General features: G+C 40.9%; 2 protein-coding genes across 3 annotated transcripts; one reads left to right on the plus strand and one right to left on the minus strand.

Annotated features, from left to right (window-relative positions):
- Positions 1–2,803: 2,803 nt before the first annotated feature.
- cpda (carboxypeptidase D, a) lies at positions 2,804–22,067 on the minus strand. Of its 2 annotated transcripts, none has more exons than XM_034605290.1 (21): positions 21,265–22,067; positions 19,770–20,017; positions 14,604–14,746; positions 14,297–14,466; positions 13,375–13,787; positions 12,806–12,997; positions 12,174–12,341; positions 11,979–12,088; positions 11,663–11,765; positions 11,014–11,156; positions 10,754–10,923; positions 10,350–10,652; positions 10,029–10,224; positions 9,662–9,797; positions 9,371–9,517; positions 8,584–8,682; positions 8,430–8,494; positions 8,078–8,209; positions 7,661–7,846; positions 4,645–4,747; positions 2,804–3,869 (listed from the first exon to the last, which is right to left on the minus strand). In XM_034605290.1, exons 1-21 carry the CDS (start codon positions 21,918–21,920, stop codon positions 3,643–3,645), a joined length of 4,110 nt encoding a protein of 1,369 aa, XP_034461181.1. In that variant the 5' UTR covers positions 21,921–22,067; the 3' UTR covers positions 2,804–3,642. The 2 variants fall into 2 exon arrangements, with proteins under 2 accessions (XP_034461181.1, XP_034461182.1); XM_034605291.1 differs by having other exon boundaries at positions 21,261–21,401.
- Positions 5,070–6,949, plus strand: LOC117773428 (uncharacterized protein C22orf31-like). Its single transcript, XM_034605345.1, has one exon. It carries the CDS (start codon positions 5,566–5,568, stop codon positions 6,079–6,081), a length of 516 nt encoding a protein of 171 aa, XP_034461236.1. The 5' UTR covers positions 5,070–5,565; the 3' UTR covers positions 6,082–6,949.
- Positions 22,068–23,210: the final 1,143 nt, after the last annotated feature.

The following is a 23,210-nucleotide window of genomic DNA, read 5'->3' on the forward strand; positions in this document are numbered from 1 at the left end:
AGTAGACACAACACTACACAGTATTATCCTGTAGTAATTATAAATTGCACTAGTGCAAAGATTCAATGCGAGAAACAAAATACATGTAGTTTGTGCTTTGCAGCCTAAACGTTAGTTCTGCTGTGAGTGCAGGAGACTCACTTTGGCAGGAAAGTGTGTTAACCTGCCTCTCAGAGTGATAACTGACAGTATAAATGATTTCCTTGTTCTGTTACCACAAGGCCCAAAAACAATAGCCTGATGGAAGTGGTGCTGTGAATGAAGGAGCAAATTTAACATTTATGAGAAGGCTTAAGTTATGTCACTATTGTTACTGAGTAATTGATTCTGGCCAACATTAGCATTACCATAGCTGAGGATACAGGATCAGTCATGACACTCTCTTGTCACTCTTATGACAAAATATGTCATAATGAAACAGTTTGACTCAAAAGAGACCAGATTCCACACGCTGCATCCAGACTTTTCCTGTTCACCTTTTATGACTGTTGGTTGTGCTATTGAGCTTCTTTCTCAAATTAATGCACATGTAGTGTTTATGATTACATTAGTCTTTGCACCACTGTATAAACTCACACAGCAAAGTGCAATGCTCTGTTTCTATCAGTAAAACTGGATAATCATTGCACTTTATTGAAAATCTCTCTGGTTGTTGACTGTTGGAAAAAAGTCAAAAGGGAAGAGTTCTGCCCTGCACACAGTGCCACCTATGGACCATTTTGGGGCCAACAAACCTTTGCAATGATCAGTAAAAGGTTCTTTTGTATTTTTTGTTTATACATGTATCCTGCAAAAGCCTTGCAGCACTTATACTAGGTATTGAGATCCTTTTTCTTCTGATTTGGCTTGAACGTTGGTGAGTGTACATTAAAGGCACTTTTCAATCTTGTGACAGAACCCTTTTCATGCTGCTTTTAGTCACGCGTGTACATGCAAAGTAAAAAAACTTGATATGCAAAAAGTTTCATTTGAGTTCAATAAACAATGCATGAACAAGATTCTTAGAGTAAAAACTGGAGTCGTTGGACAGATAACACCTTCTAGTGATGTGGACACTTCAAAATATGCTGTATCACCTCAAGAATAAAACATCTGATCATCACATGAAAAGCACAAACTGCTTATCTCAACATCTGCCAGCCTCTCTGTCTTCACACACATTAGCAACACATGCAATCATTTAGAAAGAATTACGCAGATAGAACTTTTCACTGTGGAAACAAACCTATTGGTACAAAGTAAGGTCTCTTCAACATATTTACTGGACTACAAGAGTGTTGCGTCTGAACTTTCATTAATGATCCCTCGGCTGTGAAACGGTTAGTCGCCCTGACGGTCCAAGGCCTGAAGGTTCTGAAAGCCTCTTCAGGAGAGACAAAAAAAGGGTAAAAGGCACATTTTTCTCCTGCTAATCAAGATTATCCTTTAAAGGTTAACAGTAAAGTATTTAACAGGAATTGAACTCTTAATCATCACAACTGAATTCTGTTCTGCTGGACAATTTGTTTCAAGAAGTAAAAAAAAACAAATGGCAGCAGCACAATATGAAGCAACACAAATACAACAGATGCATAGTGAAAGGTTTTATTTCATTGTGTAGATGAATCTTTGTGCATGTTAGCAGGTCACGATCACACAGAGGTACTTTATCAGATGTTTTGTTGCGTGTAGATTCATGGTTAACATGAATTGCACTTTTATTCCCCATCACTCATAATTGCCAAACAAAATTTACAGTTGATTCCAGTTTATATAAAAATCCTCACACCAACCCTGCATGACCCTAACGCACGCTAAACATTCAAAATTCATAAGTAGGCATTCACAGACATGGAGTAGGGAAAAAAAAGAATGCACAAAATAGTCTTTCTACAAAGACACCAGGCTTCAATATACTGAGATGCATTCGTTAAAAGTAACTGGAAATCATGGCAAAGTCTTGTGTATTTGTTGAAAGTACTGTGTTAGAGGACAGACACCAGGACAAGTTGTACATGGATTTCTAATGAGGAAAACCAGTTTCTTCTGGTTTTTGGTTCTTCCCTTGACTTGCATGGTGAAATTCTATGATAGAACAGATATCTGAGCACAGGATTAACAACAGGCATCTCCCCTTGTCTTATTCTAATAACCCTCCAGTTTGCATGTTTGCACATAAACCTGTTTCGCTGAATTTGTCCATACACCCTGCTCAGATTTTGAAGTCAAATAAGCTTCTTTATCATGAGACATGGCAAATTACTGCATTATTTCCTACCAGACAACGCTGTTCTTTAAAATTCATGAAGGCAATTGACAACTGTCTGAAGAACTATGACTATCTCCAACAGTGGATATTAGAACTTAAATGTAGAAAGCTTTTTCAGATATTCAAATCACATCTTAGATAAATGGATTTTGATTTATAATTTGTATGTAATTTATAGACGTGATAAAAATGTGCATTCCTGGCTCAAAACAGGGTACAGACTCGATGTGACATGTGTCGAACTGTAATTTTGCACAGACAGTTTGTGATTATCCTTCAACAAACCTGTTAAATAAAAAATAAAAAATACATTCTTTTCTAAATTACTTGTTTTTTTTTCATGGCCAATGATATGGGACAATACTCACGTTCAAATTAGTGCAAGATGGCCTCAGTCACAAAGGGGTTCCTACACAAACTGAGGATGGTTCCTGTCAAGGAGGATGGTAACAGATTCTCCCTGAAGTTTGCATTAGGATCTTGCCCACAACTTTGACTCGCTGGAAAATAAAGTATAAAGACTACCGATACCAGGTCAAGCTGCCAAGAGTCATCTGTGCAGAAACAGTGCAAAATTAGACTTTTAATCATCATGTCTCTTCTCCTACCGCCTGATTATAGGATGGACTGAGAGTCATCTATTCACTACTTTCTATTAAATACTGCAGCCAGACCAGACTGTAAACATTACAGAAGCCAAGGCACAGTATTGGATTCAGTCTCCCAAAAGGCTTGGACACTTCAACCTTTCAACACCATCTAAAATAAGCAAACTTCCTAGCTCAAAAGTCATAGTGAAAGAAAAGCGTAGTGATGACAGATATCAGTGAGGAGATCGTGTGAGATTAAGTACTTTCATTCAGAGTTCATTTACACATCCACTAAACAAGAAAAAAAAGTTTCATTTGGACTTTGCGGCTTGACTCCTCAGCCGGGTGGGACACGTAGCGATCTTCAAGAGCACTCTTGAATGGCTCGGAAAACAAATTAAATAAAAAAGCTGCGGGACTCAAAAACCAAAGGACGGATGAGAGCCACAGTGGAACAAACCTTTTTCTTCGCTCCTCTTTAACACCTTCTCTCTGTCCTCTTGTTGACCCAGTCAAACAGAGATACATCACAAAAAAGCAAGCCCTTCACTCCAGACATCAGCATGATGTTCTGTTAACTATTAATTTGGTTGCACTGATAACTGTGTGACCAGAAGCTAGTGCGCAGAGCTTGTTGGTATAACAGAAGAAAAGTGTCTTTATCACTTATATGTCAAGTCATAAAGATGGACTGGGATGGTGCCCAAAGTCAACCTATTCCTTGTTGGACAAGTTCAATTTCCAGGAGGGAGATCAAAATAAAAAAAAATGCTGAGCCAACAGCAAAAACTGGCGCCATTGTTCTCAGATTTTGTTGGCGTACAGCGTCTCCTCGTCACTTTCGCTCTCGTCCTGAAACTCGTTGGCGAGCAGGGACTTCTTGGAGCCCATGGACGTGAGCCGGATCTCGTCGTCGTAGTCGTCTCTGTGCTGTCGCAAACGATGGAAGCCGTCCTTCTGACGGTTAGACTTGGCCGCACACACACACCAGATAATGCACGCCGTCACCACCAGTGCTGTCATGGAGGCCGCTGCACAGAGGGAGAAAAATACATGTAGCACTTTGTAGTTTGGCTTTTTTGAAGCAAATTGTACTTAATTGATTCTTGCTGTTCTGGGTTTGTACCCTCATGGTTGAATGCACTTATTGTAAGTTGCTTTAGATAAAAGCATCAGCTAAATGTAATGTAATGTCTATATATATATATACACACACACACACAACTTTATAGCTGGGAGAACATTTACATAGTGAATTTTAAATAGTAAATCATTTAATGAACAGCATTACGTTTAGTTTTTAGATGATATGACACACTAAACAAGAGTCAATGACAGATTCCATAAGAATGCTCACTGTCACACACACTGAAAGTATAATTAGTATTTCAGAAAGAGGAGACAGTTATTCAGTACCTATCATCTGTGTTCAAGATCACAGCACTAATTTACTAGATGGAGTCAGAAACAGAGAACTGTTTAATTCATGGACTCCTCACAAGCAAGAGCTACAAAGCATGGTACTGACAGGTACTTCAGTGCTGTTCGTGCCACATTTTTCTGTCCCAGCCCTTGAGACATGCATTCTGTTTTAAGACTGATGCAGTTAATCCAAGCTGCCCTTAGCTTGTGTTACCCTGTCCCTGCAACGCATGGTTATTGTTATGTGCAGTGTTTAAAATAAATTTCAATAAATAAATCTGAAAAACCATTGTGAGCAATCCACACCCAAATTTCACTTCAATAATTGTATCTGAACCGGGCCTGGCCCTTCAGGTGCCGATGAGTCTAAACTCCGATGCTTACCTGCACTGGCCACCACAAACTCTCTGGGCAGCCCAAAGATACTGTTGTCCATGTCAAACTCAATGATGATGGAGCTAGCAGCTTCATAGGACGATACCACCACCTGGAACACAGAGTAAACACTTCAGTAATCCTCTGAGCCTTCCTGACACATGGTTCACCAACACTGGGATGATGATTATAGTAAAACACTACTAAGTCCAAACATTTTTCTGCTCTTATTTGAGGTGTGGTAGCTTTTGAACATAAACTGCAAAGTGTTGCCTTCAAGATAAAACCAATTTATCTAAAGAATTGTGGTTGAACAAATATTTGACTTGAAAAGTACTTTAGAAGCATTTGAAATTCAAAACATCAGGATGAGTTTTTCTTTGTTTGATTGGTATTTCCACTTATTTTAACCTTCTTACTAACTTTGCAACAACTAAAAGAAAATATCAGGCTCTACCACATGTTCTCCTGCATCCAGGCTGTTCCTTCAAATGAAGGTGAAATGCACTCAGCTCTGTGCTGAAGCGCCACACTGAAGTGAGGCTGTTAATGACTTCATTAACACGTCTCGTCTGCAGGTGAGTCTGCTTAGTATCATCTAGTGCAGGTTGTCTTGTATGAGGAAAATAGGATTTAAACACTGGCTCATAAAAAATTGGAAGTAATTTACAAGAATAATTATTTAAATGCAGTTTAAAATATGGGGAAAGTAAACACTAAACTCAGGAGAGAAGGATTTCCAACCATGTGGTTTCAGACCTGATTCAGTAATGTGATCTGAACACACACCCAAAGAGTAAGTGCACCTTCAGATCCTCATTCCTTTCACTTTTTTCATTATTCGAATGGTTTGTTGGTTGTTTTTTTTGCCACAAAAGAACCAGAAGCATCCACTAAGACTAATATGCCTTTAATTTGCAGAGGTGTGAGATGCGTCCTTATGGCCTAAGACGAAGTATTCGATGTCCTAAGAAATATGGGGATGCTATTAAGGAGAGGACATCTGTGTTGGCGCCAAGTCATGATCTGGACTTTGTGCGTGAGCAGAGTGAAACGCAGCCTCAGAAACCCCTGGACGACAGGTATATAAGGAACGCTGCTGTTATTCCAGATCTCAAACTGCCCCCTGATGAAGGAGCCCTCTCCCCTGAAGAGAGGCCCCCTACAAGTGTTTCATCCACTCTGCCGGGCTCTGCGATGATCCACGGCTTCACGGTACCGGAGTACCAGCAGACCTATCACTCAGTGGTGGATCCCCTTCTCTTCAGACCCTGCGGGAAGCTCTCAGCCTACAGTCTGGAACTGGGGCGTAATATTAAGGAGCAGCTGTTCAAGGAGCTGGCCTACCCGACGCTTCAGACATCAGAACAGCCAAATGAAAGGGTGGAGGTGATGGAGAGGTTTTGTGTGCTCCGTCCTACACCTTTCATAGACATTGACAGTTAAGGAGTAAAAGAGTAATATTCTTCCACAGACTTTCTATGACAGAGGCTAGTTTTCTTTCGAGTCTCTTGGTACTTTGTTTTGTTAATTGTCCTTTTTTGTTTCACTTGTAATGTAATGTGGTAGACAGATTCACATTTCAAATGTTTTTTTGAACAATTATGTTAAAGAAAATGTTCTGAAAGTTAAACACAGTCAAATTATGCTAAACCTCTGAAATCAAAATCTGTGAATGCTGGACTGTTAAATTGGGTTTACATCTGTTGAGTCGACTGAGCTCAATCTGACAAATTCCTTGTTTGCAAGCATCAACAGCTGACATGGCAGTGTTCAAAGTTCATGTTGTTACATAATGGGCAGAGCCGATTCCTATACTTCTCATCAGCTATTGTCACAAAAATCTGTCAATCATAGCCAGACTAATTCATAGCATAATGTATCTAGTTAAATAAACCAGTTGATGTTCTTGAGCATGTGGGGGCATGTGTATATCTGAGGCACAAATACAAAACTGAATTTATTTGTGTTATTGAAACATATCTGATGTAAAAAAATCATCAGGAAACAGTTACTGTTGTTTAGTGTTATTTTACTTTGTTTTGTTAAACCTGTTAATCAATGAGCTACAGGTTCCAGGCTTGTGTTTCCATTGTGTAGTTGGTGGAAACCTTTGTTTACACTTGGCTCATAGATTGTAAATAATTAAAACACTGCCTCTCTAACAATTGCATCAGGTTGCACCATGAGACATATCTTATGTTTTCCGGGGGTTTTCTAATGTTTTTCATTACAGTGATGCCTTACAACTATGACAATGAATATGCATGTTTCAAAAGGGAAATGGATTTTATCTCCAAACACAATTTCATGGCTACTTAAATAAGTGTAAAAATGAATGCCTGCTGCACACTAGAGGACTATCAGCCCGATTTTGGGTCTGCTTTAGTCCTCCTGAAGATCAATCAAATTATATTTGTATAGCCCATATTCACAAATCACAATTTGTCTTATAGGGCTTTAACAAGGTTTGACATCCCCTGCCCTAAACCCTCAACAAAATTAAGGAAAAATCAAAAAACTATTAACAGGGGAAAAAGAACGTAGAAACCTCAGAGAGCCACATGTGAGGGATCCCTCTCCCAGGACGTACAGAAGTGCAATAGATGCCACGTGTAATGGAAAACATCAGATAAAGTATTTATCAGAGTATTTACAGCATTGATTTGAAGAAACAGTTTGTAGCATAATGGAAGGTAAACGAATTGATGAATTATTGTCAGTAATGGTCGAGTATCTGAGTAGACATATTGTATATCAAGATGGCCGGGGTGTTGCCGATTTGAGGCTGATTCGAACAGATTATCTGCCCAAATATAGTGTCGGGTTCAAAGACATAATTTTAATGTTTACGACTGAATCAGAGCCACCCAGATATCGCAAATATCAAATCGTAATATATAACATGTTTGATATATATGATTAAAAATAGAAGACACTCGTGTTTTATCCCATCATGGCCATCTTCCTGAGGAATATAACATTCCTGGCCCACATACTGCATGACTTGTGTCTAACTGTGTACCTCTTGACGTTGTTGTTGGTAGCCATCGGCAACAGCTTCAATGTTGTGGTTGCCAGGAGCCAGCAGCGCGTGGAAGTAGCCGCCCTCTGTAGTAAACACTCTTACACCTCCGTTCAGCACAATGATTGCACCAACAATGGGCTTCCCGCTCTTGTCCCTCACCACTCCACGCACACCTTTATGGACCTGGAGGAGGTAGAAATGGAGGGAAAATTACAAAGCAGTTGATGAGAAAATTATACACTAAACAGGTCATCAAAAAGCTTATATACTTGATGTGAGGTCTTTACCGTAAATAATAATTATGTCTTAAAATGAGCACTAACTAATTTCATGTTTCCACATCTAAAAAACTTCATCAATGTCACAGAGATCCATTAAAAAAATGTCTTGGGGTGCTGAAAACTTGCTTCATACCTCCACCAACATGCTGAGGAGAGCCTTCTTGTTCTCGGCCCAGAGTGTGGCCAGCTGCTCAACAGGAGGGAACAAACAGCAGCCAGTATACACTGTGATTTCTGGACAGTGGCCAAAGTCCATACTGAAATCCTGAGAGGACACATAGACACAAGATGACACATGAGACAGTGCTGGAGCAGAGGCCTGCTTCTGACTCTGTTTTACTTCTCATTTAATCTGACAGACCTCTCTAAACTGATATCAACACTGGTCAACTGCACTGAAAAACATACTGTGCTTTTTCATTTCAGATTATATCTTGATAAAACCCACATACTGTGTAGTGAACACAGGAACAACTCTGACTCACCTTCATGCTCCCCATGTGACTTTGTCTCTCTGCTGCCCTCATGACTCCGTTGGGGATGTTGCCCACTGCGTGACAGGAAAGTTCCATTAGCCACCATTGTCTAATTAGTGACTAAAATGACAATATCTTTTTTTATCGTGTCTGAAGTACATACTCTGCCCATTATTTGAACATCCGGTGTCTCCGAGGTGCATCTTGGGATGGTTGTTGGCATAAACATTTGCCAAGTACTTCAATGTGCCCTCGTTTTCAACTGGAAAGATTTAAAAGTTAATTAAATGAAAGCATACAAAAAATGTGTATAGTTAAAAAAATTATATTTCACACTAATCTATTTCAGAGTGAAAATTGTTTGTCCTACTCTGCGAGTTATGAAAATGAAAAGCCTGTCAAGTCTGCGAGGATAAGTAAATTAGTGCTGTAGATGGATTTCTCAACATTTTATGTAATATAATCAAAACAAAGTCTAAAGCCCCACTAGCGCCATCTAGATGTGTGTAGTGTTGGACACAACAAAAGTGAAGGGAGCCTTATAAATAAAAGTGCAAAATATACAATATTTGTCCTGAGGGTGGCGCTAGATTTGTGTCCTTCAAATCAGGATGACTTGGGGCTTATCGTTTTGGAAGCACAACATAGCAGGTTCTAGATAAAATATGCATGCTGTGAGTATAGTTGCTATTCTAGCACTAAGAAGATTCATGGAGTGCCCAATTTGAGAGGGTTCATCTTTTTGAGAGCATAATAGTTTTCAGTAAATGTCATAGAAATACACTGGATGGTGTATAGACATACTAAATATTAAAGCAATCTGGCCACAAATGATCAAAATTATTTGTTTGGGACTCACCGTCCTTTGCCACTGCCATTATAACAAGACAGATTATTTACAAACTCTGAAAAAGAAGCAGCAGTAAGAAGCAGTTATCTGCATAGCATACCAGACTGGACGGGTTTGTCATAAGGGTAGGTAGCAACAAGGGCGCCTCCATCGAGAGCTACAGAGAGTGTGTAAGTCCTTTCTAGAATCAAGTCCATCATCGCTCTGGTCTCTGGCTGAGCCTCCACCACACGCTGTGATGCATTGCCTTATAGAGAAAAGACACGGTGGACAGGAAACAGTTGTTAAAGCAGGTTTTGCTTTCCATGGCAAATGCACGTACAAACAATGACATCTTCTTCTTCAGTCTCAGTCTCTCTGTTGCACAAATACACAAATCAATAGAACTAACCAAAGAAATCTGTGTCCAGATCTTTTCCATGAGCATTGGTCAAACCCTGAGGGGAGGTGCACTGTTTCTCAACAGACTGTTCTCGTCCATCTGGGTTGATCAAAGGCACGATGACGATCCGGGTCTCATTGATCAACTAGGGAAAGAAGGAGAAGGAGCATTTGATGATAGAGTATTTTTTTCATTATTCAAACAAAATTAACGCTAATAGACCAAACTGAAACCAGCATTAAAAAAGCTTGTGTGAACAAAGAATCGTATGCATTTCTATTAACAATTGACATTTCTTAAAACACAGTTGATACGTATACAGTGTAATTTAACAGTTCAAGATGTCAAACACTTTCAGAGGGGCTCTGAGACTCACCTTAGTGATGGCTGGGTTCTTGCCATAGTTGATACACAGGAAGGCAGCAAACTCCAGCAGCAGCGCGGAGCCCACAGGGGCATTGCCATGGATCCCTGCTACAAAGCGAATCTTGGGCTCAGATGGTTCAGCTTCCTTTGGTTTGTTGGAGATTTCCAGAGCCCAAATGGTTCGAAACTCTACACTTTGGCCCAAACTAGACACAGAGAAGAAACAAAGATATAGGTCAGTATCATAAGATTGGTTCAAGACAAAGCAGAGGTACAAACAATAATGTGCTCTCAAGGGTAAATGATGTGCGTTGGGAAGGCGCCTGCATACCTGTGTAAGGATGTAATTTTTGGAAAGTTGAGTGTGAGGCCCCTCATGGACCCGGACAATTCTTTATAACGTTGGTAGCGGAAGATGCTCTCTGTGGCTGTGCTCTTGACCAACTGATCCAAACCCTGGCCCAGAGAGAGATCTTTGATTAAGCTCTGCAACGCCTTCTCAGACGGGTTCTGTGTGGGTTGGGGTCCGTTTTGAGACTGGCCGTTAGAGTCTGAGTGCAAACGTGTCAGTCTGAAGTCCACCACCTCCACTCCATCCTTTGCGACTGTGGCGTAGGTTCTTAGAGGTATGTACCTGGACACAGAGAAAGATATTTAAAGTTAATAAATCTTATCTTTTGTTCATGACATTAATGAATTTGTTACTACTTCTTCTTCCTGATATTCCAATCTTACCCGTGAGCAGCAGCTGTGATTGAGTAAGTGTTGGGGGCTAGAAGTCTCCAGTAGTCTCCTGTATGAGCCGTGGTGATGTTATGGTCTATCTCTGCCACAGTGATGGTAGCATTGGGTATTCCTGTACCATCCCTACTGTCAGACACTGTGCCCTTTACTCCAGTGTGGACCTAAAGAGACACACAACCACATAAGTACATGCAAAACTGAGTTAAAGTGAGAGGGAAGCTTGGGGCAGTTTTGAGATTTATGTATATTACCTGGTGTATAAACTGAAGTAAGGCTCTTCGGTTTTGTTCCCAGTATTTAGGCAGCTCCTTGGCCAAAGGGTACTTCACACAACCCAACTCAATGGTCACCTCAAAACAGTTGGTGTTTAAATAGTTCCAGTCCTGCATCCCACCTGGGGAAAGAAGTTCCATTTAAGTCCATCTCAAGTTGTAAAGGATTCGTGTAAAGCCACAGTGTGTAGCAAGATCGTTGTTAGAATCTGATTATAGCATCTACAATGTCATGTGTTTGTCTTTAAATTTAAAATTGAATAAAAAAATTAACAGCCCCAGTGGAAATTGATGCATGCGTTGTTTTCAGAAATAATTAACTGCAAGGATGTACCAGATTTAATAAAAATGTTCACAACATAACTGCAAAACTGTACCAATTTGAGCCCACAAGTACTCAAGCTGGACTGAAAACAGAATTTGTAGACAGAGCAAATGACTAAACTTATATATAACACATAATGATATTTGAAATATCATTATGACAGGTTGAAAGTGGCAATTAACAGGTGAAAGTAAAACTTGTTTTCAGTGAATGAACAAAAAAAAAAAAATTATATAAAGGCTGATTTTCTCTTGTGGGAAATATGTGATCGGTAAGAAAGAAGGATGAGAGATAAAGACATACCATGAAGATTGTACCAGTTTGCACCGTTGGTGATTCCGTTCTCAAAATATTCATCAGGGTACAGTTCCTCACAAGGGTGTCCATTGTGCATCAGAGGATTCTCCTGTGCACACAAAAACACACAATTGAGAACTCAACAACAAGACCTGTTCTGGTCAAGTGTTTAAACATTGTGTGTCCCCACATTTCATAAAAAAAAAAACAGGGCTTCTATTAGCGCACTCAACTCCACAGTTTGCTTTCAACTACAACATGAAACCATGAGCGGACGTTATCCCAGCATGAAGCTGATCTGACAGCAGCAGTGTCCAGTTACCTGTGAGTACGCTCTGGACACCAGCTGAAAGACCTTGTCATCAGGGGACTGGCTGTACTGACTTAACCCTTCTTTGTCATCATCATAGGGGTAGTTCACCACCAAGGAACCTGAATTACACAACACAAAAATGAGATGACAAAAACAAAACATCTGAAAGACTACAATCACTAAAAGACCAAAATAACACCGTGCCTCCATGGAGGTTGGCTGACAGGACAAAGGAGATGCTCTTCAGCCAGTTCATCACAGCTATAGTCTCTGGCTGTCTGGTTCCTGTGGCGGACGTGAACTGATCGGGGAAGTTGCGGTTCAGGTCAACATTGTTGCTGTTGTTGCGCCCTTTGTAGCCCTTCACATCACCTGAGAGGAAAATAAGAAATAATAGAGAGTTATCTGCATCTGTAACCACAGCTTCTTCCTGCTTGAAGATTTCATTTCCACCTCTGCCTCTGCACTTCCTGTTTCTTTGTTTGAGAGGCAGCTAACAACTTTGTGAAACTTCCCTATACTTATGCTTGATGGTGATGATACACTGACACAACACAAATTCATGAATAATTGTGATGGTCTCTTAAATGTTAAACATCATATGAACAAAGAAAATACTACCCATTTCTTTGTGATCACTCAAGTCTGTATGTGAATGTGGTCCGGCCATTTTGCAAACATACACTGAAGTAATTAGTCCTGTAATGTTATATCTTTGCTCCATCTATCAACTGCTTGACTTGTACAGTAAAATATCTTAATTTCACACTGGGCTGATAGTATCACTTTATTGTTGCCTAATTGAACACTTCTTATTGTGTGTCCTTTTCTCTTACCTTCATTGGCCGCCTCATACCCATCAGGGTTCATAGACGGCATGATGTGAATGCGGGTGTTGTTGACCAAACGAGTGACCTCCGGGTCGGTGCCATAGTTACGGCACAGATACTCAATGAGGTTGAGCGTCAATTCTCGGCCCACCACTTCATTACCATGCATGTTGGCCACATACTTAAATTCTGGCTCACCTGGCATGGAGACAAAGAAAGAGAAGCAAAATAAAAATCCATACTAACACACAACATTAATAGGAACTTCTTCATTGTGTGTAAACAAAAATAGCTCATCACTATTGTAGTGCAAATATTTACATGTGTTACATATACGACAGGTAGACATTGTAACTGTGGTGAAAGACAATTTTAACGGTCTATTTTGCTGTGAACCGCACGCAAAGAACATTGTCGAGACCCCGACTCTCTAGAGCAGCGTGGCTCAGGTGCATTTCACGCAGGCAGTGTGGCCGCTCTAACCTGATAACATGGGCGCCGACAAGAAACCTAAGACATTTTGCAAAGCACACACACCGCTCACATATCTTGTGTGGCCCGCGTGTAACACATACCGTGCTCGTGAACAGTGGGGTTGTCGGAGATGACCATCACGTACAGCTCTCTGTCTTCCACAGAGCGGCCAATCGAGTAAAGATGGACGATAGAGGGGAACTCGCTGCTGTACTTGCGTAAGAAGAGCTCCATGTCTGCATAGTTGTGGTGACGGAATTCCTGCGGCTGGACGGGTATATTTTCAGGTGGAAGCATTGAAGGGTTGTTCCCGTCTCCGCTAGACACAGCTACAGTGGAGTTGGAAGCATCTGTAGTAGTGGTGGAGATGTTTGGATCACGGCTGGATGGGACAGAGGACGTAGGCACAGTGCTGCTGCCTGCAGCCTCACTGACGACAGGTGCCAAGGTAAAGTTAAGTTCTGTGGCTTTGTCCTCTACGACCTGGACACTGTGGACAGTCATTGGTGTGTACCTGTGTACACAAAAAAACAAACACATGCATGAGGACATAAGGTCCACCTTAAAATCACCAGTAAGCAACACAATTAGATAGAGACTTTGACCTCCTCTGGAGAAAATTAGGAAGATCTGCAGAGTTCAGTACATGTTTGAAAGCAGTAAGCAAAAAGTTAAGCTCTCTACCAGGAAGTTCTTCACCAGTGAACCTGTGAAAAATAGTTTTCTTCACCTCAATGACAAAGACTTACTCTCCTGCTAAAGAGGAAGAAATGTATGTTATGCGTTTCTGTCTGAGACTGAGCTTCATTGTTAGATAGTCACAGAGAGCTCGGTTACACAATTTGCTTTTCTCATTGTGATCTGGCAAAAATGAACAGGAAACAAGCTGCAGTGAACGTACTGCTTGATAACTGTCATCACTAATGTGATAAAATGTGAAACCAGGCTAGTGTTGTTTTGCAATGCATGAATTCTGTTTTTGAAAAGCAGCTATGCAAGTTGAACTTCAATGTTATTTCTCACCCTGGGGCTAGAGCAGTTATGTTGTATGTTCCTGGGAGCAGGAGGCGATAGTACTCCCCGTAGTTTCCTGTGGTCAGATTGTGCTGAATGCCTGACACCATAATGGTGACGTTGGAGAGGGCAGCACCAGTGACGGCTTCTTTCACATATCCACGAGCACCTATATGTACCTGGAAGACAGTGTCATTGTTAATACCAAGGAAATCTTGCTGAACATGAAAAATTGTATGACAAAAGGATCATGCAGGGTTTGATTGTAGCACTATCCTTCAAAAAACAGTACTAAACAGTTTACTTAGGGCTCTACCTTTTCCATGTAGGCTAGTAGGGATTCCCTATTCAGATCCCATTCCTTATGGAGCTCAGTTGCAGGAGGATATTTGCAGCAGCTCAGCTCAATGGTGATCTCCAGACAGTTTCCATGGAGGTAGTTGTAGTCCTGCATCCCTCCTAGGTAACAGGCCAGAAATATTACAGACCAAACATGTTGGTTCAACACATTAAATTATATATGATATAAAAGACAAAGATATGTCTAAATCTACAGGGATTTAACTGATGTGTTCAACACATGTGAAACATGACTCATAGAATAAATTCAGAAACCTGCCCTGCTTCCATAATGTTACACCCAGTGGTGGCAGGTCAGGCCGGTTTCTGTCTTTGTCTCTTTAATTCCTCAATTTAGAGATAGTGTTTAAGGTGGCAAAAAGCCATGACATCTGCAGTTTACCAGCTGACCCAACGTTCCACTAAAGTAAACAGAGTGAAACACAGGAGGGTAGGCTGTTCAGCGGGCCGTCCCTCTGGAGCGACAGCTGGCAGCCAGAGGCTCCCTGTCTGGAGGGTTGCCATGACTCCCTGCTGGGTGGCCACAGGAACCCAATAAACCAGCCACTATTTGCCACTTTGCAACACTCAATGTATAAGAACGTGCTCACTCACCAAATACTGACAAATAACCAGCCTCAAAGAGAAAGACGTCATCACACCAGAATTATAGTGCAATAATAATTATTAGCATACAAAGGTTTGTGATCTGTGAAGCACCACAAATCATATTCTTTGGCCTATACACCTATTCTTCCTATGTTTAATATAAATGTATTTAAGATGTGAAAAAATAAGACATGTAATATCCAGTGCCCCAAGGCTTTACCATAATTTAGTAACTTGAGTTTGACCAATATGCATTTTTGGGCACCGATGCTGATACCGATATTACGGAGTAAAACAATTCCGACACACACACACACACACACACACACACACACACACACACACACACACACACACACACACACACACACACACACACACACACACACACACACACACACACACACACACACACACACACACACACACACACACACACACACACACACACACACACACACAATCTGTGTGATATATAATCCTGGTCTACGAAATTGAATCTGAGCATAAAGCTAATATTTGCAGTATTTTAAATCATTTTAACTCATTTACTAGAACAAGCAAGTTTATTGAGCATACTAACACAGACAGGTTATTCGACCCTACTGTTTTAGATGATATGCTACGATGGTTGTGGGGCTTGTGTTGTTTACTCTGGACTTTTGGGTCATCTGCTGCAAAATGCAGTCAAGATTAATTATTTGATGTGGTGTTAACTATAGTTTGGGGCCAATTCCAAAATGCGGTATGATTAAATGAGTAAGACCTAATAATCTTCTTTAGGTTGGACGAGTTCAACATTGGATTTTCACAGGAAGTCTGTTCCTCCAGCCTCAAACATTTATGGATCAACCCTGAAAGGCTACTGATGTAGCACTTTCCTAATTTTGTGTAAGATTCATAACATTGTCTGACCAATGAAAATTTGGTTGGTCGACAGAATATCAATCAACCAGTTGACCAGGAGACAACAGCCCCGGTATGCAGACGTGTCGGATGAATTATTAGAGGATTTACCCTCTGTGGTGGCAGCCTTCACAACAGGGTGCTATGGAAACATAAGCAAACAGGGTCTAAAAAGAATCACCTGCTAAAGATGACCAAATACAACTAGCAGGGCATTGAGCTGTGGAAAATCCTACACCTATTAGCAATAACATGACAAAACAAAGCCCTCTCCTCCATTCACTAATAGCACTTTGTCTTTGACGCAAATCTCTTAAGTACATGTTGATAGAGTTCGACAAATAAGGCCCCAACCTTAAATATCCTGTCCACGTACCAGATCCATTGACACACCCTAAAATTTGCAGGAAACCACTGAGCACACAATAGAGCCAAAGTCAGCGCCCGCAGCTTAACTCTCTGTGAAGGGCACTGAGCTGTGCAACAAGAAACTACATCCTATTTTTTGTCAAATGTTTAAAAGGAGGATCCAGGAGGAAAAACTATGGAGAAAGTACTACATCGCATGTCTGTCGGCAGCTTGAGAATGAGATCTGAGCAAGTTCAGTCACCTCCAGGACACTCACATTATCACAGCAAATAAAAGTCTTGATCTCGATCATTCATACATCTGAAGGCAGTTAAGTGTAGATTTCCACATATACCATATCAGAACTATAGGGGCACTCAGAGAGCACATACCTCCGCCAAGGCCCAACAGTCCCCTCATGAAACCACATTTCAATTCACTACATGTGGTTTTTAATCTGCTTCAAACATGCACACAATTATAAATATCAGTCTCCTAAGCATGACAGATTTTTTTCCATCAAGATCCATTCATTATTCTTGAAGAAATCAGCAAAAAAGACCCTATCTCGCAATGGTAAAGAAAGTGAAAAAAATTCCTGGATCCGCACCAAAGTTTAACAGGTTCTTTCTTGACCCAAACCACTTTCTTCCACCAAGTTCCCTGCTAACTATCAGACAAACAAACAAAATGAAAACATAACCTTCTTAGTTGGCAGAAGTAATAATCAAAGCCTACAGCTATGAACAAATGACACAACTGTGAATTGTTAAAAAAAAGTACACAAAACCAGATTATGAGTCAAGATTAACAGGTTTTGATGCATCATTATTTCAAAGCCCTCCCTGACTAGCACACAAAACAACCTTCTGTTCTTGACTTCTGGTCCTGGCTCTTTGCCCTGACCGGTCATTATGTTACACTATCTCCTGACCGTTTCATCTGCCACCAGTCCAGTTTTAGCACTGACATTTCATCCACTGAGACGTGTCAGACAGATACAAGCATTGTCTATTCAACTGATTTACACTTCTTGTCTGTCTTCATCAGGAGATAAGGATCTTCCTGCTGCTGCTGCTGCTGCTGAGAGCTTTAATAACTAGATCCTGTAACAGCCTGAACTTTGTATGAAGACTCACAAACCATAAAAAGAAAACAGGTTATCTCCAAGCTGTAACAACCGTTTTCTACTCGCTTTGTCTCTAGTTAGTAAAAGCCAAGATTTACACAGAAAAGTAAAAGCAAACTCTTGCTGTCATCGACGAGTTTGTTCAGGGTTTTGGTAATGATTTACTGCCCCATTTCCTCGAGGTGGTCAACACACAGTGTGACATGTAATGACACAATATCAAATCTGAAGTGACCTGCAACAGGAACTAGTTTTAGTTTTTTAGGAATCCTGAAATTTAGTGTCCGTTTTGGGGGGTGTTGATGTAGGTAAACAGAAAGTTGAATTAGAAGAGGTCTAACAGCCTGTAGGTTACCCACAGTTGACTAGATGGTCATAATATTGGCACTTTATAGCACAAAGTCAGAGTTACAGTGCACTCATCAAAACCAGGGCTCACGTAAACATTGTCCTGATATGACAATCAAGTTTTGAATGGGAATTTGAAACGAATTAGTCTGTCTGGAGGTAAATGCATGTTAATCTGTGGGAAATCAGAGATTAGAGTATGCACTACAGTCACCTGAAACTGTACACAACAAAGCACGACTCAACAGGAAAAGCAGTACAGTAACCTAAATCTGCAGACATTACATCACCAGCCCCACAGACAAACCAACAATGCAGAATCAGAGAGTATTCTGATCATGTTTCTGCCTGAGGGATACAAATAAACCCTGTTCCTGAAGCTGAATGAAGTGTAGAAGTCAGGGAAACAACACAAGACGAATTTACTTCAGCTGCTAAAAGACACCGACTACATTTACATTGACAGAAGTGTTCTGACTCCCGAGTAATTAGGAATAAGAGATTATGTCAACTATGACGTTAACATGAGTCACTAATACAATATTCCATTCATAATTATGTTTACAAATTACAGAGCACAGTCTGATTAAGATTCATGTCAACATTAGGTCCTACAACTTGCTGACACTCAAATCCAGGGCATGTGTCATCGAGCAGTTGGCAACTGTCGTATGATGACGTTGCAGAGTGTTGTAAATAATCCAATAGGGCGTTAATGCAATTAAGACGAATACATGTCTATATAATATGACTAAGGTCAGAGTATTCCACATTTCTTATTTCAAATACTGCTGATTCGAAGTATGACCTCAGAAGTCATCAGAAAATGTTGTTTACATGGCAGTGGCTTATTCAGACTATGACTTATTTGGTTAATATCGGAATATTTGTGACTAAGTAAATGTCTCTAGTGATACAGAAATCATGGACAATACATATATATTTTGGCATATATATATATATATATATATACATACACACGACTCTGAAGATTTTACCCAAAAGCCCATTGACCCGGAGAAAGCTGTCATCATCATGTGCAAAGTTCAATGGTATACATTTGTACTGCTCTGACAGTCTCAATAATTAGAGGCTTTGGCAGAAAATCACAGTGAGTAAAACAGTTTGGGTGAACCAAGCCACACTATTCAGCTTCACTGACGAAAAACCTGAGACTGAATCATTGAAATAATCCTGGGTTCATTAACAATTAAGATGAGTAAGTGGCATCAGTTCTACAATGTGTATAATAAGTCTTAATTTGTCTAAAACAAGTTATAGAATGCAGCTATATGAAGTGTAACAGTACTCACATGAACTTTGCTTTGTCTTAATAGAGCTACATGAGACTTTGCCTCAGAGCGTATTTGGTAACCAAACTTGTTCAAGTTGTTTTCTGTAAATGCACGACTCTGCCCAGAAATGTGAAATCAGATTTTTGGTGGAAGAAAACCCAACGCTGGCTACAAAAGATAATTTTATGCTACAGCATGTGTAAAGGATATTTTAATAATTCTGTTCTTGAGCCTCCTCAAACAAGCTGTAGCCTGTGCATACAACTTGTCCAAACCTTTAAAAGCTGCCGACACTTCAACAAGGACAAATTCTTGGCTTTAAGATGAGAAGAAAAAGAACACAAGTTAGAGTGAGAGGAGTTTGACTTGACTGCTGCTCATATAAAACTAATTAGAGTGTTCCTGGACAAACAACAGGATTGCACTCGATTCAACCGCAATAATTTATTTTCTTTTTATCACTAAACTATGTGCATTAAAACAATGAACAATGGATCATCATCTTACCAGGTACATCGTACCACTGAGCCCCATTGGTGATGCCATCTTTAAAAGTTTCCTCCATGGCATCGGGACAGTTGGGCATACCAGTCTTCATCACAGGGTGGTTCTGGGAATACGTCATAGCCAAGTAGCGAAACAGGTTGTCCTCCTCTGACCTGCTGTAGTGGCCCTGTAGCTGATGGACGGCTGAGTCGTCAAAAGGGTAACTGGCGACCACGGTGCCACCATGCAGGTTCGCTGACAGCACAAATCTACAGAAACAAATTGCAGGTTTAGCTTAGTCTTAAAAGACCAGTTTACACATTTTCAAGTCTGTGTAAGAAGAACAATATTCATGTTTCTGTATTTTCATAAAAAAAAAAAAACAACGTCCCAGTGATTGTTCCTCCATCCACATTAGATGTGCTGTCAAGAGGGAATTAGGTACGACAGAATTTGGGAGACACCTGGTTGATTTGGCCAATTCTCACTGGTGAATTCTCAAATTTGATTTAGCTGAATTTTCACATGTAACAAGGACTGAAACTCAGCTGACCTGTTGGGATGCATTGTACTGGAATAAACTTTGCCCTTTAAATGAGAGAAATGTGCTCCGGGCTATTACAGAAATCAACATTGTAATGTAGTCTGAAGTTTCTAAGAGGAGGATTCTGCTTTGTGCAAAGCATGCAGCCAACAGGCCTGCTTTATCTAAATTAATTGTGGTGTACATGGCAGGGTTTAAGTCTAGTCTTTTTACATATCATACTATTATGGTGTCTGACTTTGGTATGAGTTCCAGTATTAATAATAATAACAGCTTAAATTTAAATGGCGCCTTTCAAGAGACCCAATGATGCTTTACATGTGTCAGTAGGGACAAAAGAGAAAAGAAAAGAAAAGAAAGTAATTTGCACAATACAGGACAGAAATAAACAGCACTAATGGCAGGGTGGAGCGTTAACTGAGCACAAAGGCCTTAGTGAACAGGTGGTGTTGTTGATGTTTTTTGAGGCTGTCCAGAGAGGCAGCATTGCGGATTTCAGTGGGGAGAGACTATTGCCCCCTGAGGTGCTAATAAAGAAGGAAATGAGGGGGAACTGAGTTACTGAAGTTGTGTTTTCGCTCCTGCCCATGTGTTGATTGATTAGACGGCTGGTTGGTTAGCTTTTTTGTTGGTTTGCTTATTTTTTTTAACTTAAAACAACAACAACTTGAAACATACAGTATCGATATGGACTCATATGAACATTTTAATCTTGATATAATTTGTGTCCATATCCTCCAGCCCTAATACATACTAGTTGTTTAATCTCTACTTCCAGTTGAAGCACAGTCACAGAGCAGTCATTGTTCCTGAGATTACTGAGTCACCTGCTGCTGCCGCGGAGGTATGAATGAAAAACAAATAAGCTGATCATTGAGAGAAAAGTTTGTACCAAGTTTGTCATTCTTCAAATCCTCCACTAGAACCGACCAAAAGGTGTCAGAGGGAAACTCTTTAGGAGCCTAAACTCACTTTTTCTCCTGGATCCATCTGACCACAGCCATGACCTCGGGTATTTCCTCTGGAGAGACGCTGGTCCCGGCGAACTGGTCAGGAAAGCTTCTGTTCAGGTCAATGTTTTTGGCGTTACTCCTGCCGCCGTTCTCTCCCAGGCATTCCCCCTCTTTGGACTTCTCGAAGCCGTCCGGGTTCATACTCGGCATGATGTAAATATCCGTTGTGTTTACGAGCTCCGTGATGCGCGGCTCCTCTCCGTATTTAAGCAGCAGGTGCTCCGCTAGGTAGACCAGCACCTGCCGGGACACGGTCTCGTCTCCGTGCATGTTGCCCACGTACTTAAATTTAGGTTTCCCCGGCGAGTCCGCGTCGGGCTCCGTGGTGATGCGCATCACCCACAGCTGCCTGCCCTCCACGGACTGACCCACGCTCGACAGGTTGGCTATGTGCGGGTATTTCTGGGCTAAAGACCGCAGACGTCCCGTTAGACTCGCGTAATCGTAGTATCTGTCGTAAGTTTCTACCGGGTCCTCGGCGGCGGGGCTGCTGAGGCGTCGTGTCCGGTGTCGGCTGGCGTCACCGGGGCAGACGAGGAGCAGAGCGAGGAGACAGGCGGAAAGTGACGCTGGTAGTTGAAGCACGGTGGAGAGACGCTTCCATGTGTCGGCCATGTTGACGTTTCTTCTTCTCCTACACCATCCAGGCCGTGGAAGCAGAGGACAACCCGCAGGCTGGTGTGTTTTCAGTGTTTCTCAACAGCTGTGACGGTCCGTCTGGCCTCTGCCTTGTTTCCATCTACTTCCGCCTACCGCACCGGGGCGGGGATTAACGCGATGACGTCGAAGTTTAAGGTGGAGCGGTGGAGTTAGAGCCGAGAGTCCGAAACACCCCTGAAAAAAAAAATCCATTTACTGTTTATTTTTGTATCCCAATAAAAACAATCTGAGAGGTGTCTGGTTCCACTCGAATGTAACTGAAGTAGTTCAACTGTAAAGTACACCCAGATCCTCAGAGGCCCTATAGTGCCCCAGTTTACTCCATTTTATTTTTGGTCCATATTTAATTACAAGAAACCCACTTAAGGGCCCAGTGTTTGGATTTAGATAGAAGGGGAAATTACCCTAGAATGGGCTCTTTGTGTTTAAATACTTTATATTTACATTTGGAGCAGGTCCTCTCTACAGAGGCCACCATGTTTTTTACTTTAAACTGGAGGGTAAATTGAGGGGTATTTAACTGCAACATGCAACTTCACCACTAGATGTCACTAAATTCTACACACTGAACCTTTAGTTCATTACAGTTTTTCTCGATTGCTTCAGCACGATTTTTAAAACAGGGCCCGGTTTTTCAAAACACTAAACACAGTTAGCACAACCACACACCCAATTAGCACCTCAGATCTTTTGCAAAATGAAACACTTGTAAAAACTATACACTAATTTATAAAAAACATATTTTGTTGCCATATGAAACACACACGTTTCATATGACTTAATTCTGTTTGAACCAGTTACACACTGCTGTTGCTAACCTAAAACACTTTTAGCAATTCTACTTCTCAGTGATTAGACTACTGTAAGTGAAGTACACAGAGAAAGTGTAAATATACAATAAATTCACCAAACACACACAAGAAGAATGCTGCAGACTGATGAGAATATAATTTATTTCTCTCCATATACCCAAATCAGTCAACATGTCAACATGGAGAATCACAACAAAACATGTCCCAGTTTTCATGCCACTACAGTAGTGTGCATAACACTGTAAGCTCAGCAAATATCAGACAAACAGAAAAAAAAAGATCTGAAACAAACTGAAAATACAGTACAGAAAATACTAGACATTATCTCTTCGCCTAGCTGGATCTGGCCAGAGAATTTCATATACATCACAGGTGATAGCCTCATTGGCAAGACAACGTGGGAAGAACCGTCTTGAATGTCGAATCCATCCTT

The sequence above is a fragment of the Hippoglossus hippoglossus genome, chromosome 13 (assembly GCF_009819705.1).
Source record: "Hippoglossus hippoglossus isolate fHipHip1 chromosome 13, fHipHip1.pri, whole genome shotgun sequence".
NCBI classification, from domain to species: domain Eukaryota; kingdom Metazoa; phylum Chordata; class Actinopteri; order Pleuronectiformes; family Pleuronectidae; genus Hippoglossus; species Hippoglossus hippoglossus.

Excerpts from the sequence above, each read along its gene's own strand:
- LOC117773428 (XM_034605345.1), top strand. The coding sequence starts at position 5,566 with ATGCGTCCTTATGGCCTAAGACGAAGTATTCGATGTCCTAAGAAATAT.
- cpda (XM_034605290.1), bottom strand. The coding sequence starts at position 21,920 with ATGGCCGACACATGGAAGCGTCTCTCCACCGTGCTTCAACTACCAGCG. Across the intron at positions 12,089-12,173 it reads GTCAGCCAACCTCCATGGAG|GTTCCTTGGTGGTGAACTAC; the intron begins GCACGGTGTTAT and ends TGTGTAATTCAG. Across the intron at positions 4,748-7,660 it reads ACCAACAACAACGTCAAGAG|GTGGTGGTATCGTCCTATGA; the intron begins GTACACAGTTAG and ends TCTGTGTTCCAG.